The following is a 19,223-nucleotide window of genomic DNA, read 5'->3' as shown; positions in this document are numbered from 1 at the left end:
GTTTATCGGGGGTCCCCTTGGCCAAAAAGGGGTCCGTTCAGTCGGTTGTGGGGCTTAGGATTTAATTTTTAGTTCTCTAACAGTAATAAAGATAATGATAATCTTGACCATACGGGATGCTGTGCCAAGCACCACTTAACAAACACTGTCATCTCATTCAATCCTCACAACAGTCCTATTTTACAGATGAGAAAAGTGAGACTTCAAGGGATAAGTCGCTCTAGATTCAATAAACTGACTCAAAAGCCTTTTAACATTCTGTACAATACCTTTTATGTTTGTTTATTTAACTGTCCAGTTGGGCCACTAAAGTACAGATAAAAACTGGGGAATGTAAGCGAGACTAGTCACTTCCCTGGGGTGAGAGAAACGCTTTCAACACTATTCGTCCATCGTATCACGCCTAAGGTATCCCATAGACATCCCTCACCCCTCCACCCACTCATGCCTGTTTGAAGCAAGACTATGAAGACCGAAACACACCGGGCGCCTAAGGCACCACTCCCCGCTACCTACCGAGGTGCCTCCTGCAGGCTCCTTACCGCAAGCCTGCAAACTCGCCCTGCCGGGCGCGGAGTGCAATTAGGCTTTGGGGTGGTTTGGCTCTCCGGCTTTCCGTAGCCTCTGGCCCCGCCCCCTAGCAACGCGCTGGCTTGTGTTAACAACCGGCCCGGGATCAGAGGCCTGGCAACGGGGGGGGCGGCAGCGGCGCTAAGCGGACTGTATGGCGGTGGCCTAGGCCCCTGGCGGAATTTTGGGACCTTTCGCGACTCTAGCGACTCTCAGGCTGCCTTCCCTTCTCGGTGGCGGGGCCTCTTTGGGCCCAGCGGCTGCGGGCGCACTGTAGGACAGGAAGATCCCCCCACTCTCCACCCCGCCGCCACCGGCCATGTGGACAGAGGAAGCCGGGGCGACCGCCGAGGCCCAGGAATCCGGCATCAGGAGCAAGTCTAGCAGTTCCAGTCAAATCCCGGTGGTTGGGGTGGTGACGGAGGACGACGAGGCGCAGGTATGAGCAGGTGTCTGTGCTTTCAGAGGTGGAGGGGGTGGGAGTGAGGTCTCCAGACGGGGTCCAGACCTGGGGGTGACAAGGGTGGAACTGGGGACAGGAGTGAAGATGGGGGAAGCCGCGGGTTGGAGATTCCAAGCGCAGAGCTAATCCTGATCCCCCACCCCCTGCGAACTGCACCGGTTGCGAGGGGCTGGCTGTTGCCAACCATCCTGTCTGGGGACCAGCGCTGTGTGGTCCTCCTGGAGGGTCCTAGCAAACTGAGTAGGCGGGGTTTTGCCGCGCTTCTTCGAAAAGTGGTCATAGAGCTACTGGGAGGAAAGGAATCATTCTTAGCAAAATCTTGATTTGATGACCTGATCAGTTTGCACTGAACTTTTTAATACGTAGATCCCTGTTACCGAGTGCTGTTCTTGATATAGATGTAAATTTTCCCATGCTTAAATTTGCTGCGACTAAAGCCTGCACCCAGAGGGGAGGAAAACGCTGTTAAAATTAGAAATTAAGCATTTTTAAAATATGAAATTGGAAGCTGGTTGTTACACGTTGGGTCGGAGAGAACCGGGAGAGAATAGAGTTGATTTGTTTTATTATGCTTGTACTGTATTTGGTTTTGGGTTTGCTTTTGTTATGAATACAAAATTCACTCTTGCAAGTTGATCTGTTGAGAAATTCCACTTGAGGCCCTTGGATCTCTATTCGAGGCGGAGGTGTTTAGAAACCCCAAGTTGTTTGTTTCCTACTAGGATTCCACTGATCCCCCAGAGAGCCTTGATCGTGCCTTAAAAGCCGCGAATTCCTGGAGGAACCCTGTCCTACCTCACACTAATAATGGTGTGGGGCCACTGTGGGAATTCCTGTTGAGGCTTCTCAAATCTCAGGCTGCGTCAGGAACCCTGTCTCTTGCGTTCACATACTGGAGCCTTGGAGAGTTCCTTGGGAGTGGTCAGTTGACTGGGGAATAGAGTTGAACTCTCTGAGGTCTGACATTTACGCAGTAACCTGCAGAGCAACAGCACTTTGCATGAGGAGAAATAGGTGTTAGGGGAATTTGCCTAATCGATTTTGTGGACCTATTCCCCTCTGGGCGGGGAGAATTTTGAGGAACAATAGCTCTCCACTCCCTGGGCTGCAAGAAAGATCAACAGTACAGCCATACTCCCAGGCAAGGGGCAAAACTGAAAAGTATGTGAATTTGATAACTGATGGCTCTCAGTCTTCCTTTACTTGCTCCAAGAAAAATTGGGCAACGTTATACAAGGCAAGCAAGGCTGGCTTTTTTTTTTTTTTTTTTTTTAGGGAAAAATACTTTTTAAAAGCCATTGCCAAAATAGTCCAAAACATACCAAATAAAACAAGTATACCTGTGTATATGTGTGTGCATTTTCTCCCCATTTTAATTTTCTTTCTTTTCTTTCATTACTACTGCTCTTTCCAGGGCCTAGGATTCTCTTCCAAGAAGAAAGAAATCAATTTGCATTAATTCATGTTTCTGACTTGTTAATAACTAATTCTAGGAGTAGTAACATTTTCGAAGTACTGAGGAAAAAGGTAGTTTCTCCCCGAAGAAATAGAATAGGAACTTTTTATAGCTGGGAGAAATCTTAGTGAACCTCAGCCTTCTTGTTTTTTGCCTGTGGTTGTTTTTACAAATGAGAACCCTAAGTTCATGAGAAGTTAACTGAGTTACTCAGTTTCTTTACTCATAGAATGGGGGTCTAGAGACCCTGGAACGAAAAAATGATAACCTTTTAGGCCTCTGCCTTAGGCCAGTTTAGGAAAGATCCTGGGAACTGTTTCCAGTTCTTTCAAACCACTGCACATTTGCAAACTTCTCTTCTGCCTGTGTGTGCTTCTGAGACAGTATATCGTAGTGGCTAAAGGTGAGAGTATCACAACTACTTCAGTTCATTGTCAGCTTCATCACTTACCAGCTATGTGACCAAAGACAAGTATCTTAACCTTTCTATCAAATGGAGATAATGACAGTACTCATGTCCATTGTAAAGATTAAATGAAATAATATATATAGGCCGGGTGTGGTGGTTCACGCCTGTAATCCCAGCACTTTGAGAGGCTGGGGAGGGCGGATCACGAGTTCAGGAGATCAAGACCATCCTGGCCAACATGGTGAAACCCCGTCTCTACTAAAAATACAAAAATTAGGTGGGCATGGTGACGCACGCCTGTAGTCCAGCTACTCGGGAGGCTGAGGCAGGAGAATCACTTGAACATGGGAGGCAGAGGTTGAAGTGAGCCAAGATTGTGCCACTGCACTCCAGCCTGGCAACAGAGTGAGCCTCCGTCTCAATAAAACAAAACAAAACAAAAAGAAATAATATATAAGCAAACTTATACAATAATATAGAGAACTTATAGAGAGACCTATATATATCATTGAGAACAAGCAGTTATCAACATCATCATTGTCATTGTCATCATCCTTTATCCAGGGAACTAGAGCTCATAAAGTTATTTGGGCCTTAAAGCTAAGGGATTCTCTAGAATTCTGATTGTTCCCACTGGCTTCCAGGATGTGAGAGTGAGACTGGATGCCCCTGAAATCTTACTTGCTTTAATGCAGATTTCGGTCTGCTCACTTTATCCCTTCAGAGATGTTTCTAAGTTGCAGCTGGATTTCCTAATATAGAAATGCTACTTTGGCTACCTGGGCTTTTGATAGCTGTTTTATATCATTTTCTTTATTATAGACCTAAATTGAACCTTTCAGTTACCCTAACCTTAGTTTTTAGTAATTAAAGAAATAGGCTTGAATATTGCTGCCTAAGGCAGCAGGTAAAATGTACGGGTTATTTTGCTGATTTTTCTGTGTGTATGCTTTACTTCTGCATTAAGTGGTATTTTTTTCCTGCATCTTTCACAAAAATAACTTTGTAAAAGGCAATAGTGCCTATAAATTCTATCTAAGCTACTACAAATGATATTCACAGAGTATTAGATTTTTCTAACTTTAATAACTTTGAAATGTTCTCTGATAGAATTATGGAAAATGTAAATATAGATTATGAGTAAAGTTATTAGTAAATAGGGGAAACAATAGTTTAGGAATCTGGGATTTTGAATTGTTATTTTCATTCCATGTTGTGAACTTCTCATAGACATATTCTATGTAAACATTATATCTTCAAATTTTCTCTCTATAAAAATTTTGATAATCCCTACTGTAGTAATTCCAGCGTCTTCTTTTTTAAAGTGATTATCATACTTTTCCAGTTTTGAAACAATAAAATAGTACCAGAATTTTGGTGGCCATTTTCTAATTGTGAGGAACTTAGGACACGTTGCTTGCCCTTTCTGTGTCTGTTTCCTCATCTGTAAAAGATATTTTTAGAAATGCCTACCTCATCGAATTATTGTGAGAATTAAAGTATTTGTAAGGCATTTAGCACAGTGCCCAGCACATACATTCCAAGTGCCCCATAAATGGTAACTTTCTGCTATTATTAATGACTCTAGTCATAACAGCTTTATTAAATTATTAAATAAATTCAGATGATATTTACAGGGTTATATGGTTTGGCTTTGTGTCCCCACCCAAATCTCATCTCGAATTGTAATCCCCAGGTGTTGAGGGAGGGACCTGGTGGGAGGTGATTGGATCATGGGGCTGATTTCCCCCATGCTGTTCTCATGATAGTGAGTTCTCACGAGATCTGATGGTTTTATAAGAGGCTCTTCCTCTTTGCTCTCTCTCTCTCTGTCTTTCCTGCCACCTGTAAAGAAGGTCTTTTCTTCCTCTTTGCCTTCTGCCGTGACTGTTTTTCTTGAGGCCTCTCTAGCCAGGTGGAACTGTGAGTCAATTAAACCTCTTTCCTTTATAAATTACCCAGTCTTGGGTGTGTCTTCATAGCAGTGTGAAAACAGACTAATACACTGGGTATCAAAACCTACCAAATAGGAAGATAGTTCTCAGATTGTTTTTCTAGTATTAATCCCAGTGTTTATGTGGCTCTGGCTTCCTACAGGAAGGTAGAGGTAATGTAGTTTAAAGGGTGCTTTATCCCCTGGAGAGTGATGGGATTGGCAGTGAAATTCACCTTAATCATATGTTGAAATCACAAGATATCTAATTGGTTACCCTTTATCTATTTTCTATTTAGTGTTGTTCCCCTCATTCTAAAGAATCCCAACCCCCTTTAGAGCAGTGCTTCTCAAATTTTAATGTGCATATGGAGCACATGGGGATCTTATTAAAATGTGGATTCTGATTCTGTAGGTCTTAGATGAACCCCAGTACTCCGCTTTTCTAACAGGTTTCCAGGTGATGCTTGTGCTGCTAGTTGGAGGACCTCATTTCCCACTTTGAATAACAATTAATATAATGATTAGTTGACTGGCATAGTTATCATGCCTGAACTTCCTTGCTCAAATTTGCTCTCCCTCTGAGAACCCATGAGAACTTCCACAATCTTTTAGTTGATGTCATATCCTGTCACTGTCAGTAATACTTCCATGAACTGTGTGCTTAAAATTGTCTAGCCTTGTTTATAGGGTTTTTGCAAGAAATAACCTCTGTAGTTGGCTGCATGTGTCTATAGTGCCAGCTACTTGAGAGGCTGAAGCAGGAGGATCGCTTGAGCCTAGGAATTCAAAGCTAGCCTGGGCAACATAGGGAGACCCCCACCCTTTAAAGAGAGGAGAGAGAGAGAGAGAGACTCCTTGGTTGTCCATTGAGGAGTCAGGCAGAGAACTAAGGAACAAAGAACCAGAGTTTCTACATTAGACAGACCTGCTGGCCCATTTATTATTAATAGCTACATGGCTTTAACAAGTTAGGTCCCAGGGCCTCAGTTTCATTAAGAGGGATAATAGTGCTACCTTTACTTGGTAGATTTGAAGACTAATTGAGATCAAAAATGCCAGACACATGAAAGGACCACTATAAGTGTTAGTCTCTTTCCCTGTAACTGAGTATCAAATGAGCAGGTTTCTCCCCTCTGAAATGTCCCTGGGTAAAGTGGGAAATAAGTTCATCCTATAATTTGAATGAAGTAAGTCTGATTTTCTTCAAAGCAATTTATTAAACTTTTGATCTTAAAAGGTTTTGTGAATGCTTTTACAATTTCTCCATAAACATCTTAAGATGATAGTATTTTGGTATTTACATATGTATGTTCTGTTTTGTTTCTACTCTCTGCTTGTGTGATCTCATTTACCCAAAATCTTCAATTGTCACGTTAAGCCTATGATTCAGAAACCTCTGCCCCAAATTTTTCTCATCTCCAACCCCCAACACAAACCTCTTCCTCCAGCATTCCCTGTCTCAGGAAATGGTGAAGTCATTTATGTAATTCCTCAAGCCAGGGAATTGTCTTCAGCTTTTTCCTTCTTTCTCCCACTGCGTCCAGTAACTCATTAGGTCTTGATGAATCTACCTCTTGATGTTTTTAATTCCATTTGCTGTTGTCTATACCAGTTGCTGCTACCTATTCAAGGCCCAAAGTTACAATCTACCTCCAACCCAGTCTTCTCCAGTTCAGTCTCACACAGCATACAAGATGATCTTTTCATAATTAAATTATTCTGGTTAAATCTTGTGGAAATAAATGAAGGCTACTACAATAAACAGAGACTGTTTATTCAGCGGTTGCTATAGGGAGGGATTCAGCCACTATCTCTTTTTGGCAGAGACTCCAATGCAGCCTGGGAAGCTTTATAGTGGTAAAAAGAAAGGTGTGGGGGAGGCTTCAGGTCTACTCTAATTGTAGGTTGCTGACATGGGAAAGCTGGAGGTGGGCTAGCTAGAAGTAGGGTATCCTCTGTGATTCACTTGGAAAGCATATTTGGCTTTCTCTGGTTGGTCTTAAGTTGGAAGCAGAGGGACAAAAACCGGGAAAGCTGGCAGTCATTGGCCAAATCCTAACTTTTCTGAGCCAATTGCTGCAGAGGTTGTTGGCCAGAGTTATTTTGTCACATATAGTCTGACCAGTTTTGTTTATATGTTCAGTCTCAAACCATTCAATGGCTTTTTAAGATCCTTGTGTTACATACAAAGCCTTCTATAAAATCCCATGCCAGACCAATAGCTGCATGAGGCGAGGACATTGTTATTCCCCACACCTAGCACAATTCCTGAAACAAAAAAAACCTACTAATAAATAGTTATAGAAGGAGGAAAAGTCTAGGGAAGGTAGAGGGAGAGAGAGAAATCTTTAAAAATCTGCCAAGCAGGTAAAACTAGAGTAACATGAAATGGATAACGCAAGATAAATCTAAGAGGAATCTATGCTTTAATCTTTACTACTCTCTGTTCTTTTAAAAATTATACCTGCTCATTTGGAGAAAAAATCTGAAAATACACACAAATATTAGAAAGCAAATCCTGCATTTGGGCTGGCCCAAGTGCAGTGCTGTTTACAGCTAATTGATTACAGCTAGTTACGGATTTCTTCCTTTTCCATTCCCACTGCTTCCCTTGATTAGCCTTAAAAAAAAAAAAAAAAAAATCCTGCATTGACATTTCATTCCAGTATCCTTGTCTAACCTTCTAAACAAATATTTCAGAAAACCAGAAAAGAAAAACCCACTGTGTGTGTGTGTGTGTGTGTGTGTGTGCGTATAAAATCTGAGAATGTAGGAGGAAAAGAGAAAAGACAGCTGAGGTAGTGGTGGATATCACTGCCAAATCCCCAAATCTTAAAAGGCAGAAGTCTATTTACCAGAATTTTTTGTAACAGTAAATTTAACTATTTAACAGTAATATTTAACAATTTTTAATGGTAACATAAGACCAGGTATAGATTAGTATTTAGTAAATCCTTTTTAAAATTATTTTTAAAAGTAAAAATGGCTGGACATGTTGGCTCATGCCTGTAATTTCAAAACTTTGGGAGGCTGAGACTGGCAGATTGCTTGAGCCCAGGCATTCCAGAACAGCCTGGGCAACATGGCGACACTCTATCTCTACAAAAACTACAAAAATTAGCGAAGTGTGGGGTGGTGTGCCTCTGTAGTCCCAGCTGCTCAGGAGGCTGAGGTGGAAAGATTACCTGAGCCTAGGGAGGTTGAGGTAAGCAGTGAGCCATGATTGCACCACTGCACTCCAGCCTGAGCGACAGAGTAAGACTCTATGTCAAAAATAAATAAAAATAAATATAATTTTGAGTAAATGATCTCATTCAGATACTTACTCCACAGACTTAAAGTTAGCATGTTTCATTACAAATTGTTTTTGATGCCATGACATCTCAGTTAGGATTAATTTTTAAAAATTGTTTTTGAAAGAAATTTCTTGAGATCAGAATATATGAATTTGTAATTTTTAAAGGCAAGGAAATACTAAAACTAAGACAATGTAATAATGATTATGTAGAAGTATGGAAAAGTATGTATTGCAGATTTAAAACTCAGAAGCTGCCGTGGTATTAACTAAGTGAAATTATGTAAAATACTTATGCATGTAAGGAAAAACAAAATATATAAAAATAAAAATAGATGCATTTACTACATGATAGGAATAAGTAGGATTTTTTCGCTTTTGTTTATATCGTCATTACATCACCTTTTCAAACATTTATTTTAAAGTAGAAGTAAGCGTGAAAGCAAGAAAGAGGATACAAAGGAAACTGGGAGAACTTAACTCCTGTAATGGGGGTAAGCACTGTGACATAACACTGAATTAAGATAAAATGTGAGGTAGCAAGGCATTAACCCCCAAGATAAATATAGTCAAAACCGCACTTAGAATTTGTAGATCTCTGTATCATCATAAATACTTTACCTCTGATCGGATTATTTCATTTTTGTTGTTGTTGGGGTTGTTTGTTTTGTTTTGTTTTGCTATTTGTACTTGTTTGTTTGTTTTTTGAGACGGCGTCTCACTCTGTCACCCAGGTTGGAGTGCAGTGGCGTGATCTCGAATCACTGCAACCTCCACCTCCCGGGTTCAAGCAATTCTTCTGCCTCAGCCTCCCGAGTAGCTGGGATTACAGGTGCCCGCCATCACACCTGGCTAATTTTTTGTATTTTTAGTAAAGACAGGGTTTCATCATGTTCGCTAGGCTGGTCTCGAACTCCTAACCTCAGATGATCCACCCGCCTCCACCTCCCAAGCGCTGGGATTACAGGCGTGAGCCACCACGGCCAGCCTTGTTTTGCTATTGAGTTGTGTTCCTTGTATATTCTTGTTATTAATCCCTTGTCAGATGGATAGGTTGCAAATATTTTCTCCCATTTTTTGGGTTGTCTCTTCACTCTGTTAATTGTTTTCTTTCCTGTGGGTACGCTTTTTAGCTTGGTGTAATCCCGTTTGTCTATTTTTGCTTTTGTGGCCTGCGCTTTTGAGGTCCTACCCAAAAAAACCTGTGCCCAGACCAGTGTCCTAAAGTGTTTCCCCAATGTTTTATTCCAGTGACTTCTTAGTTTGGGGTCTTATATTTAAGTCTTTAATCCATTTTGATTTGATTTTTTTATTTGGTGAGACATAGGAGTCTAGTTTCATTCTTCTGCCTATGTCTGTCCAGTTTCCTGACACCATTTATTGAAGAGACTGTTCTTCCCCCACTGTATGTTCTTGGTACCTTTGTCGAAAATGATTTGGCTGTGAATGCAGGGACTTATTTCTGGGTTCTCTGTTCTGTTTCATTAGCCTATGTGTGTGTTTTTATGCCAGTACCATGCTGTGTTGGTTACTATAGTTTTGCAGTATATTTTGAAGTCGGGTAGTGTGGTGCCTCCAGCTCTTTTCTTTTTGCTCAGGATTGCTTTGGATGCTCGCGGTCTACTACTTAAACTTTGGATGATAGTACCCATTTCCTTCCCCGTTTACCTATGAATAACTTTATTATAATATAGCCTCTTCTTGGTTGCATTTTCCAAGTATTTATTAAGCAACTAACAATATTATATGTCAGGCCCAGTGTTGGATGCCAGGAGTGCCTGAAAGCAAAAAATTTTTGCTCTTTAGAGAACTTTGGGGCAGGGAGTGGTGGGTAGCGAACATGTAGACCCTTTCAGAACAATGTGATGGGAATTTTAATGGATATAAACTTAGGGTGCCATGAGAGCACGGCATTTTTCTAGCCTTTTTCATCCTTTGGGAAGGTAACACCTGAGCTTCGTCTTGAAGGACCTGTGGGAATTAACCAAGGAGAGGAATAGGAATGTAACAACATGAGTGACAACAGAGGAGATGTGAGAGGCATTAATGGGGAATCATTGAATAGTTTAGACGGGTCATGTTCAGATTTGAGTTTTATTGTTCTGATGGTAGAATAGAGGATGGTGTTGAAGGGTGCAAGAGTGGAGTCGATGAGAACAGCAGGAACCCTGTGAAATTAAGTAAGAGCTAAAAACTGAATAAATCAGTAAGATGGAATGGACTCAAGAAATATTTAAGATGTAAAATCTGTAGAACTTGGAGGTTCCTGTTTTTTTAATGTGGATGACTGGAAGAATACTGGTACTAACTGAGATAAGGGGATACCTAGTTGAGAAAAGCAATCTCCTACCTATAGTTTAGAAGCTACTCTTACCATGTATCTGCATAGGCAAACTTAGTGTAATGTGTATACAAGATAATTTTATTTCTCAACTTATGGAAGTACTATTATTCTAAATATTTTCTTGGGCCCTTCAGGGCTGATGAAATTTTAAAACATTAAGATTATACAAAATACTAGAATTCAGGAGGGGTTTTTTACTCCAAAATCTATTTATTCCTGTGAGTTTTCATCTACTTTTCATTCTCCCCTTACTATCGTAGTGTCATAAAACATTTTTTAAGTTACCAAGGGAAAGTATATAAATTAGTGTGTTAGATATGACTTATTGATATAGAAGATGATATAGAATAGTAAGAGTTGTATGTTTTTTAGGGTGTTTTCAAGCCTATGGACCTTAATCGTGTCATCAAACTCCTCGAAGAGACTGATAAAGTGAGTAAGCTTTGAGAGAAAATTACTCCGCTTCATTACTTACAAACTGTTTCCCTGAAAGGTAACATATATTCCTTCAAATGTAAGTCTCATTTATCCCCTTTTGTTGAAAACATTTTAAATAGTACATATCTTATATTCAAGGACTGTTTAAATTTAGTATGAATATATTTAATGAAGTGGGGAGACTGGAGGAAGAGAATAGATTTGCTTTTATGAGATGGACAAACCCATGGTGGCTGTAACAGAAGGAATCCTAAGAGTACAGAAAGGATCATCTAGCCTCTGTTAAGTGCTTGTTGCCTAGTAGGATTGGAGGATGGAAATGGTAGAAAACAGGGTACCGTGGTGTACTAATTATGAAATCAGGATAGATACAAACATGTACACATAGATAATTTATTTTGAGAACAATCATATATAAGATGTAATGGAAATTAAGTTATTTTAGACACAAGACTCAAAATTGGGAAAGTAGGCATTGAGAGAAAAGACAACAAATGTATATGCACACATGCTCATATACCACCTGATGTTATCAAGAATCGACTGAATGCCTAAAAGCCAGCACACGCTAGGAACTTATGTGGTGATTTCCAAAAAGGAATACATATTGTTAGTAAGTAGAAAATGAGTTGATCCCAAATGCCCATCAATGATAGACTGGATAAAGAAAATGTGGCACATATACACCATGGAATACTATGCAGCCATAAAAAAGGATGAGTTCCTGTCCTTTCCAGGGACATGGATGAAGCTGGAAACCATAATTCTCAGCAAACTAACACAGGAACAGAAATCCAAACACCGCATGTTCTCACTCATAAGTGGGAGGTGAACAATGAGAATACATGGACACAGGGAGGGGAACGTCACATACCAGGGCCTGTCAGGGGATGGGGGACTATGGGAAGGATAGCATTAGGAGAAATACCTAATGTAGATGACGGGTTGATGGGTGCAGCAAACCACATGGCACATGTATACCTATGTAACAAACCTTCACATTCTGCATGTGTATCCCAGAACTTAAAGTATAATAAAAAAAAAAAAATTTTAAAGTAAGTGGGTTGACCATAGTATAGCCTATCAAAAGAAAACAATGTCCTATGAATAGGAGGCACAAAAATTTGGTCACTGTTTTAATATTTTTTATTCTCTGCTTTTTTACATATAAAGGAGAAAAAATGACTATTGGAATAATTTATCTTTTTCTGGCTATCATTGTTGTGAAAAGTTATTTTTTATTGTGACTATATCTACATTTCCTTAAAAAACCACAACTACATAGAGCGCCTATTAGCTGTTTAATAAGGCTACAGAGAAAAAGTACAGACAATATCACAGCTTTTCAGGAACATTTAAGATTAAAAGGACAGACAGAATTCAGTCATGGAAACACATCACTGTGTAGAAGTTTTACTTGCTTATTTTCATTTTTAATTGACTTAAGATGTTTGGCTTGCACAGAACACTGAGCATATTTTAGAGGTTAAAAATACAATCTCTACAGTCAGCTTTCCAAATTTGTCTTCTAACACCACCACTTTTTAGCTGTGTATTTTGGACACGTTACTTTAAAATGTTTCAGCTTGTGTTTCCTATTCTGGAAAACAGAGATCATAGTAGTATCTTCCTAATAGGGTCGTTTTGGAAATTAATGAAGTGATATGTATATATGGTACCCATGTGGTACATGACATAGAAAAAATATTCAAAGTACTTTAGCTGTTGTTAATATTATTTCTGGAAACAATTACTGCTTTTATATTAACCTGGTTTTGATTCCCAATTTCCTAATCAAATTTAAATAATAGTTTATTTTTGATACATAACATCTGTAAATGTTTATGGGGTACTTGTGATATTTTGTTACATGCATAAAATGTGTAATGATCAAGTCAGAGTATTTAGGCTATCTACCACCTCTAGCATTTATCATTTCTATGTGTTGGGAGCATTACAAATCCCCTCTTCTAGCTAGTTTGAAATATACAATACATTGTTGTTGACTTTAGTCACCCTACTTTGCTAACAAATATTCACTAACACAGTCTTCCTACCTTTTGTAATTATCATTCTAGTCTATATCTCCATGAGAACAACTTTTTTAGCTTCCACACATGAGTGAAAATGTGTGATATTTGTCTTTCTAAACATGGCTTATTTCACTTAATATCTTCTAGTTCCATCCATGCTGCTACAAATGACAGAATTTCATTCTTTTTTATGGCTTAATAGTATTCCATTGTATATATAGACCATATTTTCTTTATCCATTCATCCAGTGATGGACACTTAAGTTGATTCTGTATCTTTGCTATTGTGAGTAGTGCTGCAATAAACATGGAACTGTAGGTATCTCATTGATACACTGATTTCCTTTCCTTTGGATAAATGCCCAGTAGTGAGATTGCTAGATCATACAGTCATTCTGATAGTTTATTTTTACCTTCACTGTTTCAGAAAACATTTTATAACGTTTACATTATAATATAGTAATTTAAGAATTACTTGATAATTTTAAAGTGTCTACTTTTATGTTGAAGAATTTTTTAAAATCTCAACAGATTTAATAGCACAAAAGAACTAAAATAGGTTATTTGTTTTAGGATGGCTTGGAAGAAAAACAACTTAAATTTGTCAAGAAACTGGTACAGTGTTATCAGAATGGACTTGTATCCTTTACATATATATGTATGTTCATTTCATTTATTCTGAAACGAGAATTTCTTTTAGAAAATATGTTAGTTTTCCATTGCTGTTGTAACAAATTACCATAAATTTGATGGCTTAAAACAACATAAAGTTATTATCATACAGTTTTGGAGGTTAGAAGTCCAAAATCAGCCTCAATGGACTAAAGTCAAGATGTTGGCAGGGCTGGTTTCTCCTGAAGACTAGAAAGGAATCATTTCCTTGCCTTCCCCAGTTTCTGGAGGCTTCCTACATTCCTTGCCTCATGCCCTCTTCCCCCCACTGGCATCACTCTCACCTCTGCTCCTGTCATCACATCATCTTCTCTGTCTGACCCTCCCTTCCTCCCTCTTTCCTTTATAAGGATCCCTGTGATTACGGTGGGCCCACCTGGATAATCTAGTATAATTTTCTCATCTCAAAATTCTTAATCGTATGTGAAAAGTCCCTTTGCTATGTAACATAGTTACAGGTTCCAGGAATTAGGACATAGATATCTTGGGGAAGGCCATTAATCTGCCTACCACAGAAATACTGGAGAGGCCATTATTCTACCACAGAAAATATCTAACATTTTATGTTCTTTATAAGACTGTATTTTCTATCAGATAATGTAAATAGAATTGAAGAAACAATATAACACAAGTAACTGTGGATAATGTCAGTTTTTGTAGATTCAGAAAGACAATGGATGTAGTTAGAGGGCCAAGTCAGTCATTATTTCTATTAATTTACATGGGCAGTTGTACCTTTGATAAGCTCTCCACCCTTGTAAAGTAATAGAAGCTCATGAGGTTGTTAGCAAGATTAGATGAGATCATGTACATCCAAGTGCTTGATAATCTGCAAAATATTATATAAATATATTATCCCTACTAAATATACCACCCTGACCAGAATACATGAAAACCAGTGTGTCTTAAAACTATCTGTACATAAAAGCCAGGTGTGATGGCATACACCTATAATCCCAGCACTTTGGGAGGCCAAGACAGGAGGATTGCTTGAGGCTAGGAGTTCAAGACCAGACTGGTCAACATACCAAGACCCTGCCTCTACAAAAAAACAAATAGCCAGGTGTGGTGGTGTGTGCCCATATTCCTAGCTACTGGGAACGCTAAGGCAGGAGGATTGCTGAAACCCAGGAATTCAAGGTTACAGTGATCAAAGATTGTGACACTATACTCCAGTGTGAACAACTGAGTGAGACCCTGTCTCAAAAACAAACAAACGAACACTACCTTTGGATAAGAACCAGTTTGTTTTGTTTTGTTTTGGGGTTTTTGTTTGTTTGTTTGTTTGTTTGTTTGTTTGTTTGTTTTTGACACAGAGTCTCCATCCAGCCTTAGTTGCCCAGACTGGAGTATAGCGGGGCAGTCATAGCTCACTGCAACTTCAAACTCCTGGGCTTAAGCGATCCTCTCACCTCAGCCTCCCAAGTAGCTGGGACTACAGGAATGCACCCAGCACACCCAGTTAATTCTTTATTTTTTTGTGGAGTCTCATTATGTTGTCCAGGTTGGTCTCGAATTACTCAGCTGAAACAATCCTCTCGCCTCGGCCTCCCAAAGTGCTGGGATTACAGGTGTGAGCCATCGCAGCTGGCCATTTTTTTTTAACATTTGCATATATATGCTATTGTAAAATACGATAAAAGTATCCCACAAATATTAGATTGTTATAAAAGTTTTTATATGTCCACTCTCACTTTCTGTATTCATTTTGTCACAGACTGGTAAATACACTTCCAGAACTGACAGTGGTCCATAGACCACACTTTGAATAGTATTCATCTAAATCAAGCTTGTCCAACCCTCAACCTGTGGGCTGCATGCTGCCCAGGATGGCTTTGAATGCAGCCCAACACAAATTTGTAAACTCCTTAAAACGTTATGATTTTTTTGATAATTTTTTTAGTTCATCAGCTATCATTAGTGTTTGAGTATTTTATGTGTGACCCAAGACAATTCTTCTTCTTCCAGTGTGGGCCAGGGAATCCAAAAGACTGGACACCCTGAAAATGATCTTGAACAGTTGTCTGACTTGGTCTAAAGAAGTTATCAAGCCCATGCATTGTGGCTCATGCTTGTAATCTCAGCACCCTAGGAGTCTGAGGCAGGAGGATCATTTGAGGCCAGGAGTTTGAAACCAGCCTGGGCAACATAGCAAGACCCCATCTCTAAAAAAAAAATTAGCCATGTATGGCGATGCACACCTGTAGTTTTATCTTCTCCAGAGGCTGAGGCTGAGGTGGAAGGGTCGTTTGAGCCCAGAAATTCGAGGCTGCAGTGAGCTATGTTTGTGCCACTGTACTCCAACCTGGGTATGGGTGACTGAGTGAGATCCTGTCTCTAAAAAAAAGAAAAAAAGAAAAGTTATCAAGCTCTAATATTAGCTCATTCCAGTTCAAAACCTCTTAAGACTTCCATTCAGGAAAATGTTTCTTATAATTTTATCTAAATCTTTTATTATGTTTTAGCCTTGGTTTTATTTGGACCTGTTCAATCTTAGGGCTTGTGTATATCAAGCCCTATTTACTGGTAGCTGAAAATGTCTACTAGCAGGGATTTCTTTTCCTATTTTAACCTGACACCTCAACACCTCCATTTTTTTTTCTTCATGTTAAACTGTTGGTGGCAATTGGCTCTATTTCTGAATCCCTTTCGTAGGCTGGCTATAGAAGTTGTAAAATTTAGCAAAGTTAGAGAAGTATCTTGGTCACTTCTCTAGGAAGTTAACAGAGCTTTCTATTTCCAGTGTACCCTGCTCTCCCATCTTTTCCTAAAAGGTCCTAGAAAAAGGCTAGGAGTAATAAGATTCAACCAAGAAGTGTAAGTCACATCTACCATAATTTCTTAGCTGTAAAACAAAATCAATGAAATGTGTTTATGTGCCAATAGGATTTTTTTTTTTTTTGAGACAGAATCTCACTGTGTCACTCAGGCTGCAGTGCAATGGCATGATCTCAGCTCACTGCAATCTCCGCCTCCCGGGTTCAAGCGATTCTCCTGCCTCAGCCTCCTGAATAGCTGGGATTGCAGGCACCACCATGCCCAGCGAATTTTGTATTTTTAGTAGAGACGGGGTTTTACCATGTTGGTCAGGCTGGTCTCGAACTCCTGACCTCGTGATCCACCTGCCTCGGACTCCCAAAGTGCTGGGATTACAGGCGTGAGCCAGCAGGATTTTTAAATAGATAAAATAAAAGATGCTTTTATCTGAATATCTAGAAAGGCCATATTTTGCTTTCATATTAGTTTCAGATAAAATCCTAACCAATTTAAGCCTTAAACACAGGAAAATGCATCTCAGTTTAATATTAATAAAATAGTGGAGTAAAGTAATGTTTAGGTTGCTTATTCTGAGACAGCATATGTTTGCGTGGGCAGGGGTAGGGGGTGAAGATGAAGGGCATAATTGAGCCTAATCAGTAAGTTAATGTTTTCAATGTGCTATTACTCATTGCCAGTGGGAAGTTATTGATCAACTGAATCTGTGTTGTAGCAGTTGGTAATCCAATTCTAAAGTTGTGAGAGGAAAAAAATTTTGAGTAGGCATTTACTGAGGCAAAAATGAAATGGTTTTTTTAAAAATATGGTTCTAAATTTCCTTTTTTAGACTTCAAAATAAGAATAATTAAAACAGTATCTACCACATTTGGCAAAATAGTTGGAATTCTATAGACTTTCTTCACAGAAATACTATAAAGAATATGTTAATAAAGATATTAATCTGAATTTTATTTCTTAACTAAAAATATTAAAGCCATTAAGGGATTTAGCACAGATATTTAAAATTCTGAATCTGTGTTCAGGAAAAATAAAAAACCAGCCTCGTTTTATAGAATCTGCATATGATATCATAAAACTGTGTGGGTAAGTTATCTTTCTTTAACTTTATTTTGTAGTAACATGGAGTATTTTATTATGTTTCTTATATCACAAACATACTATGCATTGTAGTGTAGCAGATTGCTACAGAACTCAGAAAACTTCAGTTCATCACTTGATTCCAGCAGTTGGTATTTCAGGTAATCAGTTTGCTGTGGTCTGAGATTGCTAGCCACAAGAGATTAAATTCTAAGTATATTGAAATGCTTTCTTGTAATTAGTTACTCTGAAGTAAATGCTAAATATTAGATGTAACCAAGGAATTATAGTATTTTCAGAAAATCTTTGAGTGAACTTATGGATATGCTTATAATTTCAGTCTAGTTTTTTTCTCTGTCTTTAGAAAATTTGAGTCTCAAAGATAGGTTATATATGTCATGTTTTATTTGATTTTTGAAATTTGAGTGAAGAATAAAAATCACCAATTACATTTGATATATATTTTAAAAATATAAGTTAGAGGTAAGAATTGTAAAATTAACATGTCTTATTCTTTCTACTGTTGGTTCTCTAACAAGTTCTGGGAACTGAGTATATGGTGCTTCCTTGGTGCCACGTAGTGGCTAATCTAGGTATATATTAAAATATCCATTTTTAGTTGCTAAATGTAATGTAGTAGGGAGGAATAAACCTTTTGGACAATTTTACCTTCTGAACCTTTCTACCAATTTAACTTTTTAGATAGCAATTATTTATTTTAATATACAAATAATATATAAATAATAGAAAGGTTTAGTAGAATTATGCATACATGATAGGTTCTAACTCTCACTTTTAGATTTACCAGCAATATTTAATATGTAACCACTTAAATTTGTATTTTCTGATATCTGAATAAAATAACCAAAATAATATATTGAATGCCTATACCATGCCTTGCTTTTTAATAGACAGGGACAATGGAAAATAAATGGTTGCTCTGGTGTTTTCAAGGAACAAATTGGAGATTATTATTATATTGACATACGATTATATAATGTAAAACTTTTAAATCTCAAGGCTTTGCAAATCCTAGAATGCCAAGTTTATAAGAATTGCTTTCAACATCTATGCTCCTACAGAGCTCTGCACAAAGTTCATTGTCTATGAAAACTTGTGACTGAATGTTTAATTGTATAATATGATAAATCCTTTTTAGCTGCAGTCTTCATTTTCCCTCATATTTCATAATTATTCACATTGTTAATTTTTTCTACTTTTCTAATTTCAGCTTATGTCTAGATAACTTCTCTATGCCTCACCCTCACTTGTTTCTCTTTTCAAGACATTTTTGGAAGATAAAAACAATAAAAATAGAATAATAATGTCAAGCCTTTCCGTTTTGGCCTCCAAGTAGTATGGTTTTCTCACGGCATTAGAAGTATAATGCTAATTTTTTCATAAACTTTTTGGTTGAAAACTCTTCTGATGCTTTATCTTATAGATTGTCTCCTTTGCTAGAAAAGGAAACAGTTTGGGAACAAAAAGTACTAGTTTTAGAGTCCTTCACTTTAGAGATCCAAAAAGCAGCTGGATAACAAATATAATACATTTTTTGTTTCAAATGACAAATTCTGACAAACACTAGAAATGAACTTCTGTGGCATTCATAAAATTGTCCTTTTTGTAGCTTGCTCTTCAGATATCTTTAAATTCAAATTGGCCTGTATATTGCTATTGATACATCCTCATGTGATAGTTCTCAATACCATTTTCAACTACTTCTTTAATTTTTCTTGAAAAATATGCATT

At 38.2% G+C, this 19,223-nt stretch overlaps 1 protein-coding gene across 6 annotated transcripts in view; it reads left to right on the top strand.

The window, feature by feature from the left end:
* The first annotated feature begins 440 nt into the window (after positions 1–440).
* CFAP69 (cilia and flagella associated protein 69) overlaps positions 441–19,223 on the top strand; it is an 81,254-nt gene continuing 62,471 nt past the window's right edge. For 2 of the 6 annotated variants that reach the window (XM_055346649.2, XM_031013479.3), the window contains exons 1-4: positions 615–1,009; positions 10,846–10,905; positions 13,518–13,583; positions 17,368–17,477. In XM_055346649.2, the coding sequence (XP_055202624.1) occupies positions 890–1,009; positions 10,846–10,905; positions 13,518–13,583; positions 17,368–17,477 (356 nt within the window). In that variant the 5' untranslated portion in view covers positions 615–889. Of the gene's footprint in view, positions 1,010–10,845; positions 10,906–13,517; positions 13,584–17,367; positions 17,478–19,223 lie in introns of those variants that run through there. The other 4 variants (XM_019031830.4, XR_008667141.2, XM_055346650.2 and 1 more) reach the window with 4 other exon arrangements.

This window comes from Gorilla gorilla, chromosome 6, assembly GCF_029281585.2.
Source record: "Gorilla gorilla gorilla isolate KB3781 chromosome 6, NHGRI_mGorGor1-v2.1_pri, whole genome shotgun sequence".
NCBI lineage: Eukaryota > Metazoa > Chordata > Mammalia > Primates > Hominidae > Gorilla > Gorilla gorilla.
The sequence above is the reverse complement of the archived record's forward strand: the minus strand, read 5'-3'. Positions and strand labels throughout refer to the sequence as shown.